At 30.9% G+C, this 14597-nt stretch overlaps 1 protein-coding gene across 1 annotated transcript; it reads right to left on the bottom strand.

Moving 5' to 3' along the window:
* Positions 7904-14286, bottom strand: LOC105162653 (frataxin, mitochondrial). Its single transcript, XM_011080736.2, has 5 exons — positions 13934-14286; positions 13543-13615; positions 13220-13267; positions 13036-13130; positions 7904-8500 (listed from the first exon to the last, which is right to left on the bottom strand). Exons 1-5 carry the CDS (start codon positions 14158-14160, stop codon positions 8371-8373), a joined length of 573 nt encoding a protein of 190 aa, XP_011079038.1. The 5' UTR covers positions 14161-14286; the 3' UTR covers positions 7904-8370.

The following is a 14597-nucleotide window of genomic DNA, read 5'->3' as shown; positions in this document are numbered from 1 at the left end:
TTTAATTAACAAAGAAACTTTTATTTGTTATACAAATATAATTAAACCTCAAACGTACTAAATATAATTTCTCAAATTACAAAAAATCTAAATATAATTACCAAACCTTATCAAAGGAAAGTGTAATTCCTTGAGGTTACGTAACATTGAAGGTGAAGGCGGTTCATCGGCGGCCACGAGCTGAGATCGAATCTCAGCCGTTCACAATTGGAAACGGTCTACACCGAGGCACGTAGGCGCCCACACACACGCACTTGTCTTTGTCCTCATCAGCAAAATCTCACACACCATTACTTGGAAACAAATCAACCTTCCCATAAGATTTTATTTTGATACCCCCCAAAAAAAAATTAAAATAAAATAAAATTTGAGTAATTTCAATTCCGATCCTTAAGTACAATGCATGTCTGGAACCATAAATCGTTTATAAGAGTACTTATGTATTACCTATTATTTATTGAACTGGGATTTTTGTTGCATCTTTTATTACATTTTTTCGTGCACATGCTGCGTGTATAATTTTTTTTTCGATAAAATTGATAACGTAATTAATTTTATACACTTAACGGATATATAAAATAAAATAAATGATGCAAAATGGATTGCAATAAAAAATTTATCCGATAATTTATAATGGTACTTTATAAATTACCTATGAACGTAATTTTTTTTGCTCGGAAAAAAAAAAAAAAAACGAACCCATAATTATTTAACTAAAAGTTGATTCATATTACCTACAGAACTAACAAGTGTTAGTGCAGCGTACGATCGACAATTATGGGTTTTCTTTTAAAAAATAAAAACATATATGAAGATTTATTTAATTTTTAGATGTATTAATAAATTTATTATTTTATATTTTTAGTACTTCTTTTGGAATTTATAACATCATTATTTCTTACTCTTTTAATTATGAAAAGAAATATTTTCGTATAAATTATATAACTATTACGTGGCTAAATTACATTAACACCCTTTGAAATTAAACTAAAATACACAAACTCATCATATCTTTGCAAAATTACAGCTGCAGTCCCTAACGTTATAATTATAATTACAGCTACACTTATTCAACTGCAATACTTACACAATATTTCTCAGGGAGTGTAACTATAATTTTATAAAAGATAAGAGATATTAATGCAATTTAAACTAATTTTAGGGATGTGAATGTAATTTATCCCTATTATTTTTAAATCAAAGGGAAAAGCAACCTGAAAATTTCATCAGATCAATTTAAAAAAATGGAGTAATGAACCAAAACATCTGATAAAGTGATGCTGACAGCTTAATTGAGATTTTTCTAAAAAGAAAAAGTCATAAACTATGTGAAAAATACTGATTCAACAAAGACTGCAGTTGCTACACATCCACCAATTTCCATTGCATGACAATCACACATTCCCATGACCCCTTTTTTTTATTAGGGAAAAAAACAAAGTAAAGTTGGATCAAATCTATTGTGATTATTGCTATTTATTTAAATAAATATCATTAAATTATTTGTTTTATTTAAATTTATTGAGATATTATTCAATTCTATTATGAAAACCTCATTAAAATATTTAACAATCGAGCATTTTTTTGCGTTTAATTGAATATTATAGATTTATTATTGACTGTTCATAATATATCCGTATAAAATTATGAGTTTTGGGTCGTTGTCGAAGTTTAAATATGTGGCATTCAAGTAAAACAGTAGCGATTTAAAAAGTGCTTGGTTGAATGTATACGGAAGATCTTATAAGTCCGTATATATAAAACTTATAAAATATTAAATGTTATTAAATTAGTTTCGAAGTATTTGATAATTTGGTCGAAATTGTGAGATCATGTTTGTTTGGATTTATTTTTTTTTTTTTTGGGATTGGACCGTTTGTTTTAAAAAATCAATTTTATCGCGTATTTTTATACAAGAAATTGTCATAAAATATCTTAGGCTATATTTGAATTAATGTAAGGATTTAAAAAATGGATTTTCAAATGACTTGATGATAAAAGAATTTAAAATCCATCAACATTTAATAAAATATAATTCAAATTTGCAATTGAATGATCTGAAATCTTTTAAGTTTAAAATTATCCAAACAAATTCAACTGAATTTGCTATTTGGGATTTGAAATATATAATTTTAAATCAATCAATTCAAATGGAATTAATTCAAACATATTTTCATTTCATCGTGTTTTATTTGTATAAAAAAATTATTACAAAAAGCCAAACGGAGTCGTGAGGGTCTTGGCGTGGACGCATGGATTCAACGGGCTCACGTGGGGCTGGACAGTGCAGAGTTTGCCAAGTTTCTCAGAGTTTGTTGGGCGCTTTGGTGCGATCGAAATCGATCCGTTTTCAAAGGCGATTGGGAGGAGGTAGTGCCGGTGATGGGGGTTGGGGTCCGAATGGGGTTGTGCTATCGTTCGCTGGCTTGATTTTTATATAATTTTATTTTTAAAAAAAATACAGCAAGGATAAAGTTGACATTCAAATCTCCATCCAAGAATTACGCAGTTTCATTAAACATGAGGAGGGTATTTGTAATTTTATCAATAATGAATGATATTCGTAACTATGTCAAATCTCTGAAAAACTCGTCGTCGTGATTTTACCTCGTACAAAAATAAAAACCCACTTAAAAGTATCGGAAGCTGAAAATAAAGCCGAACAAAGTTTTTTATTTTTATTTTTATTTTTTTAAAAAAAATGGATCTCAATTGAGCTTTATTTAATTAAAACATAGGAGGAGATATTTTTATTATTTTAATAATTTGATTGATTAGAATAATAAAAGGGAGGGACGCAATCGCTTCTTTTGTGGTTTAAGCTTTCGCTGCGACTGTTGAAGATTCTGACTTTTATAGATGTGAATGAAAGACGTACGTAAGTCTGAGCTGTCTCACTCTCCTCTCATCCAAACTCCTCTGTTTCACGACTTCATTCTCACCATTAGTCGCTCAAACCACATCAACGACTACTACTTTCCATTCATTTCAACACGCTTCATTCATTCTCTCTCTCTCTCTTTCTCTATGACTGGGAAAAATACAATTTATCCACTTGTGATATGAAAAATAAAATAGTAAATTGCTCTCTGTGTTTTGAAAAATGAAGTAAATTACTCCCTATCTAAACCATTAATAGGGATAATTTACTTCATTTATTAAAATACATGGGGTAATTTGCTAATTCCTTTTTTTTATAGAAATTATTTGCTCATTTCACATATCACAGATGATAAATTGCATTTAACCCCTCTCTGATAATTAATTCCATATGGAATTTTAAAATAATTATTGAAGTTTCATACTGTTTGTTTATGTTCTAATTTTCAGTTTTTGAAACAATAAGAAAGTAAAAATATATTTATTTATACAGTATATTAATTTGATATTGCAATTTAATATAAAAATATAATATTCCTAAATAAATTCATAATCATTTTCACACGACAACTTATATAAAATTGAAAATACGTATCATTCACTGAAAAATAAACAAATAGGAAAAAAATTTAAATCTTTTTTTGTAATATTTCCTCAGAATTAGTGATTGAGATGGAAGAGACGAAGTTTATTATTTATTTTGAGATAGTTTAGACAGAAAATACTGGACAAAACGACTTAGATATCATTTGGGATAAATTTATAAGATTTGAAAATAAAATTTTAGAAAGTTATAAGCTTTTTTTTTCTTAAATTTTGACTTATTTAAAAAAAATTAACAAATTTCTTCGATTTTAATAATATTCTTCACAAAATTATCAGTATGAACCTCTTATAAGTTTCAAAATCTTATTTTTTTTCAATTACTTTAAGAGCTTATTTTAAAATATGATATGATATCATATGAAGTATATGAACTTATAAATTTTTTAAATAAATTTAGCCAAACAAACCTCTAATTTTACTATAATTTTTTTTGAGATATTTATTGTAATATTCCAAATTATTAAAAAGAATATTTGTTTTCAATAGCATCCCTTTATTGCAAATAATAATATGACTTCATAAGAAACAACACTATAAAATATATGAAAAGATTTTGATTTTTCCAACTTTTATTTCTTAAAAAACTATTTTTTTTTTCAATCTAAATTAGAACATCATAAATCATACTTAGATTTGGCAGAATAAAAATCCAAATGAATATTTTATTTCAAATACTATTGCATCTTTTACCGTAGAATTAGTCTATTCACGCCCGTAAAATTATGTTATTTATTTTATTTAAAATAAACATTTTATAAATGTGGCGTAATTATATTCTCTGTAATATATTCTAAAATATTGCTCAGAATCAGTACAACAAAAACTAATATTATTAAAAAAAATATTAAGTAAACAATTTTCAAGTTGTCACTAAAATATTACGTAACAACTTTATGCACATTTTTTTTTATCATTAGTTATAATCTAATTATGAAAATCACATTAGCAAACAAAATAGAGACATTTATCACTTAATATATATATATATATATATATACATATATATATATATATATAATTAGTGATAATTTTAATATCATCACTTATTTTTTTTTTGGTCACTAATAATAAAAACTTCAATGTGCAATAAAAGGCCTATAAATTAAATTGTGGTTAAGGGAAATTCTTGGTAAGCCCACATGCCCTAAAATGTCAATAAATACAAATAGTACAATTTTTTGGTACTCTTCCTATTATTTTAAACTAGTGGTCCTATCATATTGTCTCTGCGTGCATACTATAAACTATCACTATCACGTGCGTTCTTACATACATATAATAAATAAATTTTTATATTTTAAAATTATAAAGTAAAATAAAATACACGAACTAAGAAATTATATTGAAAATAAATAAATAAAAAAATTAATTTAAGTTATTATTGACACAATAAAAGAACTAGTGCAGTAATTATAACGAATCTTTAAGATTATTTAATTAGGGATACACTCGTTATTTTTAAAAAGAAAAAAAATGCAAGCAACCCTCTTGTGATATTGTAAATGAGCAAATTACCCCCTTATGAAAAAACAAACAGCGATTTACCTCCCTGTATTTTTTAAAATACAACAATTTTAAAATGAAACAATTTACCTATATAAGGAGGTAAATTACTTCATTTTAAAAGTAAGGGGGGTAAATTGCTATATTTTTTTTTCATAAAGAGATAATGTGCTCATTTTTAATATCACAGGAGAATAAATTGCTCGTTATTTATGAGTGTAGAAAAATCTATATATATATGTATATATATATTAGTATAGATTACAATAAAAGATGTAGGAGTTGGAGTGTAATTAAAGGAATTTATTGAAAGGACAAAAAAAAAAAAAAAAAAAAGGGGAAAAGGAAGCAAAGAATGATGAAAATAGGGGCATCTCTACTTGTGGTGGAAAATGGTTGTTTGGAAAAGGGGTGGTGGTTAGTTTTGTGTGGGCTGAATTTGTTGTACCTCTCAACAACCATCAAAGATATTATGGGGACTCCAATTGCTCACTTTAATAATATTCCATTTCTGGCCCTCAATTCTTTGTGTTTTTGACAATGACCCCTCAACTAATGCTTTGTATGCTTGGTGAGTGAATGCTGACGTGGACTTCCTTAAATATCTCCAATACTTCCTATTTTTGTGCTTTGCATACATACATGGAACAATGGATCTTGGGCTAGGGCCACAAGTTCTTGCACTGTTGTCTCATTTCGAAATTTGCGTTTTTCGTGTTTCTGTTGTCGATATAAAAGTCGTCGATGTCTGATTCTGTAATTAAATTATATTTATTGTGGGTTCGAATCGATTTATTGCGTATAACACTATTGATCTGTACAATAACTATAACTTTCGGTACAAGAGAAATAGTAGATATTGTAATTGAGCTAATCATGAGGTTCAAATCAATGTGTTTTAAAAAAAAAGTAGGGATAAGTAGACTTCCCTCTCTTGAGGTTTGGTGTAATTATACGTAAACCCTCTGTGATTTGAAAAATTACATCTAACACCTTTGGAATTTGCTTCCATTTAACAATACATCCCTCCAATAGTCAAATTCACTAATTTTTTTTATTTTAACAAAAAAACTGAATGAGAATTGACGTTTATCATCGATTGACTGATTATTGATTTATTGCAGGTCAAATAATTTTTTTCGAACTAAACTATCCTTATAATGGTGAAAATGTATCTCTTCAAATGTATTAATGCGTGAATGCTAATGTGGGACTTCCTTAAATATCTCCAATACTTCCTATTTTTGTGCTTGCCATACATGAAACAATGGATCTTGCGCTAGGGCCACAAGTTTTTGCACCATTGTCTCATTTTGAAATTTGCATTCCTGGTGTTTTTGTTGTTGGTTTATAACCTTCAGGACAAGAGTCGTCGATGGTTGATCCTGTAGTTGAATTCAACCTTGTGCAACATAATGTTTCTATCGGGTGTTGACTTTTATGGTTCGTTTGATTTAAGTAAAAATAAATAAATAAATAAAAAGAGGGAAAAAATAATAACTTTCCTCCCAGCTGTTTGGTACGATTGGAAGGAAAATTTCAAATACTTTTACTTGTTTCGTACAAGAAAAATAGATTGAGAAGAAAAAATTATTTTTTGTAATTTTACTAATAACCATTCTTTTTATCTTGTATTAGAAAATAAACAAATTAAATATTATACAAATACAATTTTAGTATATAATAAAAACCTTATTAATAAAAATATTTATCAAACAAGAAAGATATTCATTGTTGACTTCAATGCAGTAGTTTTTCTGGGATGTTATCTTTCTTTGACAATTATGTACGATATTACCAGAAAAGAGGAGAAAAATTATATTCTGTGCATATATATATATATATATATATATATATGATAATAGAGTAAATAAAAATAAAATATATATTCTTTAATCTTTTTGATCTTATATTTTTATTCTCCACCCAATTTTGAACAGAAAAAAATTAGACTCCAAAATGGTTTCATATATATCGATTTTTACTTATCCACCATCTCGTCTCACTAACCAAAAGTCAAACTATCTCTTATATATTCATTTTTACTATCACTTCTCTTATACTCTCACTTCTCACCCCAGCCAAACGTACCCTTAACGAACTTACCATGCTCCCAAAAAGAACATATATGCTATTTAGAACTACCATTATTTGTTAAAAATTTAAATCACTATCGATTATAACTTTTAAGGTACGTCTCCTATAAAATTTGACATAATTACAAATATTCCCTCATTGTTTGAAAAATTACATTATACTATCTTAAAATTTGACATAATTATGAATATTTCTCGTTATTTGAAAAATTACCAATAACCTCTGAAATGATAAACTTTGCCTTTGCTGATTTTTTTTTGAAGAAAATGAAAATTATAAAAAAAATTCAGACGAGATGAATGAAAAAATTTAAAAAATTACGAAGATATTGTCCACTCGATCCATAAACAAAATTTATTTTTTTGAAATAAATAAAATTATAATTTATAATGTACAGAAATATTTTTATCAGTTCACCATAAAAACAGATGAAAAAGACAAACAAGTTGAGCCAATTGTTGAACGGTCATTAAAATTTTGGGAATATTAATAGTTTTTGCAAATAATAAAAAAATATTATAATTATGTCAAATCCAAAGAATCTCATAATTTACCCTTATGCATTAAATCAAAAGGGCAGGAGTTCTTTTAATGCAGGGAGACGGAAATTGAACATTTGTGGTGTCCTAAAGAAGTGGCTGGCAGAGATGCTTAAGGTTGAGGTTATTATTTGATGCTACAAGGAAAGTATCTTTTATGATGTGATGATCAGGAGGGAAAGCAGGAGCAGACTTCAATATATGCCAGACAGACTACAAGCCAGGCAGTACATAGACAGCTATTGTATGCGAGATTCTGAAAATATTTCCACCACATATAGATACCAAATGTGCAGTATTATTTCATCTTTCGTTTCGCAAGTGCAAATCATGAAATGGTTCTTCCTACCAGTCATGTCTAGGACTGAGAGAATATTGTCATCCACAACAATTCGATATTTCAGATGATCGATGACCAATTTGATTATGCAAGAATATTTCTTACATAGCATGGTATCATCATTTTTAGAACACTTTCTCGTAATGTTTAACACGTACCAAAACTTCCATGATATAACGGAGCTCATGGGCAGCATTCAAGCCCCTGCTCTTTTGAGTTTCTGGCATATAATTTGTTGCCGTGCTATGAACATAGCCTGCGATTGTGATGAAGATGTGAGGCTGCAATATGTAATGGGGAAACATGGTGAAAAGAAAAGGAGGGCTAAGTGCAAGTGCTCAAAGTATGACAATGTGTTCTGGAGACAAAAAACTTCGACGTAAATGAAATGTTATTTAGTGAAACTTAAGAAAGACTAATAGGTTGTCCACACAGCTTTTCCAACTCCGTTTCTAAAACTTGAATCAGGTTTTCTTTTGTTCGTCTATAAATCCAAGCTTGAGCATTCTGGTCCCAATCGAACCTTGATGGGCCACTGCAAAAGTCATTGAGACTTCAAGAATTAAAACAACCCATGAAGATGTAATGCAATTATATATATTGAATTGAAACAAATGAGGTTAAGGGGTAGGATACTCCTCATTTAATGAATGTTTCATTCAGTCACTAAGGAGAGTAACTTGTTTAATGTATAACAAGGAAAAAAGATGTTACAAGCACAGCACCAAATCCATCAAGTATAATATCAAGAACCATTTCTTGTCCAGATGCAACATGTGCGCCTCCATAACTGCGTAGGTGCAACTGTTGCTTAAATTGAGTGGTCTGCAGTTTGCTCATTTTTTCTTCTTTTGTTCAACCACCCAAGCATACAATGATTTATTTTCATCTAGTCAAACCAAAATTGCAGGGTGTAGTTGATGCTTTAGTGCATATTTGCCTTCTCTTGAAGATATTAAATATGGATTAACAAAAGCAGAAATCTAACTATTCTTTTTGAGATGGAAGGGGTGCACTATAAAAGTATTGGAAGCTCAAATAAACCTGATATGAGGTGATGGATTTACTTATAAAAAGAACTCTCACACTAAATTGTCAAAGGCATAATTGTGAAGGATCTACTAGCTTGCAATGTCCCATCCATTAGGCATGTGACATCACACAAGGATCGTGACACAGAATTTTAGAGTTCTCCAGTAACTAACTATTTATACGAAGTGTAGAGGCAAAACAGTTGCTAGATAAAGCCTATTGTGGGACATCAAGCATTTAGTGTCGATTGCTATGTCCACATGAATTAAGGGAGATAATTTGGACTCATTTGTAAGGAAGGTAGAATGACAATCGTTCGCCAATTAAAGATGATAAACAGATGCTAATGAGTCCAGGATGCAGAATTCTCGCTTGTTGTTCCAGCTACTGGGCCATCTTCAGGATTCTCCTGAAGTTATTAATAAGAATGACCATTCCCTACTTTTGTGACTTTGTTGCAGTAGTATTAACTCCATGCCAATCAGCTATCATATATGTAAGAACTAATATTTTGGGTTCATTGGTAGCATTTTTCTAACTACCCAAGATTCTCAAAGCATCTCTTTATATCTTGTGATACGTACTTCCCAATAGATTGCAAGCTTCAATCTTGATCATGAAGTAGCAACTCTGGAGCTGCCAACCAAGGAAGCCACTCGTCTTTATCCCATCTCTGATATTTAACAGCTATGATCATTTATAGATGGGGAACCTTATTCGCACTAACACTTTCTACCCATCCTATACCCATGGAGAATTAAAACCCTATTTTATTTCTTATTGAAACCTAATTATTGCATTTTGGCTTCTCAAATGGGTTTATTTTACTAAATGGCATAAATTGGAGGAAATATTTTATATATCTCAACCAAATTAAATTGCCTACAGTATTCTTTTATCCTTTTACCTTTGATCTTAATAGATACAGTAAAATTGTAAGATAACCACAACCATCCCCACTTGTTTTCAAATGACGCTAAATTTTACAAATTAGTAAGTTGTGGCTAAATGTTTTCTGACTAGGCTAACAATGGACAGAAAGATCATGTGTATTTTTGCTGTTCGCTCAAAAGAAAACTCAAATTGGATGTTTACTGGATGAGCAACTGATAATTTAACTTCTACTGCAAAAAAATAATAAATATCAGGAGAAACTTAATGAATTCTGTCATTATTCTTGAAAGAAAACTCATCAAGCAACGTTAGAAAATGAAAAACAAACATCTAGATTTTGTGCCTTCGGAAATAAATTTTAGCATTACACGTAGACCCCCTCTGAAAATGCAAAATTACAGTTTCCCCAAAGAAGTTTTGAAATTACACTTACACCCCCTCCAAAATTCTCCGTTTACACATCACACTCTTTTATTAAGATTTGGACGAAAAATGCTTATGTTAGCCAAAAAAATTGCATAAATTTCCGATTGTACACATCATTTAATGTTTTTATATAATAATTTTGTACTTGCAAGAAAAAAATATAATAGTGTTAACCTGACTCCGTATGTATATTACATTTATCCCTTTATAAGTAAAAAAATATACATAAAAATGTTACATGAGGAACAAAATTGAATATTTGTGCATTTTTCTTTGCTTTCATGAGTATTTTCCGTCCAAACCCTAACGAAAGGGGGTTTCGTATAAATTGAGAATTCAAAACTTTTTTTGAGGAAAAGTGTAATTTAGCATTTTCAGAAGAGGTCTAAGTGTAATTATCCCATAAGTTTAAGCAATAACAGACCAGATAAAAAAGAGATTTTGTGAAGCAAAGAAAATAATTTTGAAACTGAATCTAACTCATAATTTCTTCAAAAGTTGAGATTCTTCTCATAATGGTAGTTTGCTTCAAATATAAGAACACTCATGTTTGAACTAAAAGACCAGTCTTCTTCTTCGTGTCTAAGACTTACATGAGTTACTTCGCTTAAATCACTAACTGATGGCTAAGTGGATCTTGACCATCAGATTGATAATAATGCAGTTAGATATTCACTTAAAATCAGTCCTTCACCTGCACTTGTGTTGTCTCTCTATATGTTTAGGGTCCATGCTTAACCAATGTTTTTATGACACCCGAATATGTGAAACTTATGGATTAGTGATTTAACTTTGCATCTGGATATTGAATCAACTCAGACAATGGATGATTCAATATCTTACCAAAGTGTGCTTGCAGAGGCACTTTGGAACTTCTGGTAACTTTTCTGCAGCTCATAGAGGTTGGACTACTGATGTTTTTTTTTTTTCCTGTTTCTCAACTTCCAAAGGGTTCAGCTATCTCAAGCAAATTGCAAATGCTTCAAAAGGTATTCTAGACAAAATTTCAAGGCTTGCTCACCACTACAACAACAATAGTCATCCTTACTGCTATCGGAGCATACCCCAAGGAACTGTTGAGAAGGGATGGAAAATGTAAGGGGCTGTTAGCTTGTTGAAATTGACTATTAGATTTTTGAGATTTAATGTGATAGTTGCTATCCAAAATTTTCTCAAATGATAATACTACGTAACTCAAATTACTCATTCATTTTCTGACTCTAATGAATCCTAGGTAGATTAAGACTCATCTTCTAATTCCAGGGCACCATGAATGAACAGAAACTATCTAACTCTTGTATCACTCTTAACAAGTTTTAGTTTAGATCCAGATGAATCTATACTATCCAAATTGAAGAGAGGATTAGAGAAATTTTAGCAGTGTGGCATCATCTGGCAGATTAATTTGTGTGTTTAGTAAATTGTAGGTACCATTTTTCACAGTACTCCTACTTCTTCTCTCCTCTAATCTTCTACTCAACCTTTTCATATCTTTATGTGTGCCAATCCCATTTCCTTCTATAGCTTCTAAAACCTTATTGTCTTTTCTTTACAATTATGGATAAAATGGTGGGCCAAAAGGTAAATTTTTCATTTTAATAAATCTAATATAAGTTTAAATGATTTTAGGAAAAACTATGGACTTGTATAGGATTTACAGAATAGTTACTAATCTATACTACTACGAATTGAAGGGGGGTGGTGTTCCTTAAATCATGTGCTTTCTCCATAAGTATTATTAAGAAAGAAAACCTTGGTTTCCTAATTTGGTCTGTCATTTCGAATTCCTCTAAAGTTAACTTGACGAACTACTTTTGGAACTTGCAAATTCATCAAACTCTCTCCCTTTTATCTGATATAACAACTGACTCAAAAGTATATATAGGATGTTGATATACTGGTGGAAACCTTTTGTATAGTGCAGGGATGTAGTAAATAATACATCACAACTAACTTCACCTGGGAGAAGGGTAAAAGCTTAATGATCATGAAGACCTTCTCATTCTAAGTGACCAAGTTCTAGTTTGGGAGACATAATCTAAGAGTCCAAGTGGGTGCGGTACTGGTCTACCATCTTGCAGCACATGTCTTGAGAGAGTGTGGGACCATGAGTGGGCCTCCAATGTGGTCCAACGTTGCTACTCAATGGAATTTACTGCCACCGGGCCACCGCTATGACACACATATCCTTCTATTATTGTAGTCGAGTATAGACAAGAAATCCACAGAGTATAAATTGTTCTCTATCAAAGTACTTCCACTCTAATTATTGTATTAGCAAGATAAATGAATGGGTAGTACAGGTTCCATTTCCAAGATACAATCTAAAGATCAAAGATTTCACATGATTGAGTAATACTTAAGCTCTATATTCTTCATTCACATTATGAAAATCCAGAAAACAAATACGGAAACTGAGGATCCTCCACAACTAAGATCAAGAAGCTCACTGATGAATCTGGTGCTTAATCCATTTGACATCCTTGATCACAAACACATGCACGATGAGTATATAGTTGCTTGTAGTGCAAAACTTTATGCTTTCATGAGCGAATAACAGTATCATATGAAGCTTTTGTGAAGCAGAAACGTTCAGTTAACTACGACTCAGAATGAAACCAAAATACATGAACAAAGCAATAACTTCTGATGAACCAGACATAGACATCAAGAAAACATTTAAAGTGCCACCCGATTGTAAAATTTGATTAGTTTTACCTCACTGGAGATGACATCCAAATCTGTCTATTTGGTGTTTGCTTGTTTATCACATAAGTTCCCAAACTCCCAAGCTTCAAGGTTAAGACCTCATTCTGAAAAATTAACACAAAGATGAATCAGAAACTGCCAGATACAAAATGCTTGGAAGGCTAAAGCATTTTAAGTTGACCGTTTATCTCACCCCATAGTCAACGTCGTATCCGTCGATCTCCACAGAGTCACCATATTCCTATAAGAATATTAATCCAGTTAAACACTTAGTACACCCATCTTAGTCAAATTAGGTACAGGAAGGTTGTATGCATGCTCCTAAATGGTCAAAATAATAAGCGAGGTGGAGAATTTACATCGGATGATCACAATGTGCAAGCAAATTATATTACAATAGAAGCAGGATGGTTGTAATTCTTTTGATTTCCTTTTTCGTTCTATTAAAGAAACCACTAAGTCGGTAGCATTAGGTAGTTGGTTAAACAGTAGTGTTAAATTCATAAAAAATATTACCTCAAGCTTCTCAAGGAGATCATGGATTGTAGAATTAGCCAACATGTGATACTCATCTTCCTGCAGCGTAGAGCTGTACACAAGTGTAAAGTCAGTAAATTTATTCACACTCACCCCTCAGCCAAAACAAGCTTCTGAATCTCCACACGCTTAGGTCATCACACAAAATTCCCAGCATTTTTTCCTCTCTCACTCAAAAGTTTTATCCTTTTTAATTTAAACTCGATAAAAACTTATCAAATTGAATACACAAAGAGCCATTGAAGTATGTCGTCTCCACCTCTAATCAAGAAAATTACATATTCACTATCTCACCAAAAAACCCAGTTGGAAAAATAATTCCTTTTGCACATTTTTTCCCTAAAAACAATATTAAACATTATAGGCTCACCGGTAATCAATTGCCGCGGGGCCATGAGACTCCTCGCTCAGAGAAGAGAGACGGCGACAACAGATGCTATTGCACGAGAAATTTAGGGGCGAGAAAGGAGGAGAATTGGCAGAAGTTGACGGCTCAGAGAGAGGAAATAGCAAAGAACTTTGGCTTGTAACCGGAGACGACGATGGCAGAGGCCTCGAAGCTCTTAACAGCGCTCTCCTCAGCAAACGAGCTGCCATTGATTTCCCACTCTCCCGAGAAAGTAGCACCAGAATGTCGCGGCGAATCTTTATCTCGGCTTTCCTGTTCTATACGGGCCGAATCTCATTTCCGGGTTCACGGCTTCAGTGGTACGAAGGAATAATGATGATTCCAGAAAATACTTCACCCACTTTTTAATTTTACTTTTTATTTAATAGAATCTACAGAAATATTATTAAAAAAAAAAACTCAATTTACTTTCAATTTTTTTATAGTAGATCTGACGTCGTCAAAAAACGAGATCGATTAAATTTGTATTATAAGAAGAACGATTCAATCCGCTTTACACTAGAGTTTGATACAAGTGATTTCAAATTTATGCTATTTACGGTAGGTATGAGTAAATTACTATTTTATCTCCAACCTACCCTCTATTACATGACTGTGATTTATTGGTTGTGATTATTTTAGTAAT

This window comes from Sesamum indicum, linkage group LG5, assembly GCF_000512975.1.
Source record: "Sesamum indicum cultivar Zhongzhi No. 13 linkage group LG5, S_indicum_v1.0, whole genome shotgun sequence".
In the NCBI taxonomy this organism is placed as follows: Eukaryota; Viridiplantae; Streptophyta; class Magnoliopsida; order Lamiales; family Pedaliaceae; genus Sesamum; species Sesamum indicum.
This window is presented reverse-complemented; position numbering and strand designations above follow the sequence as displayed.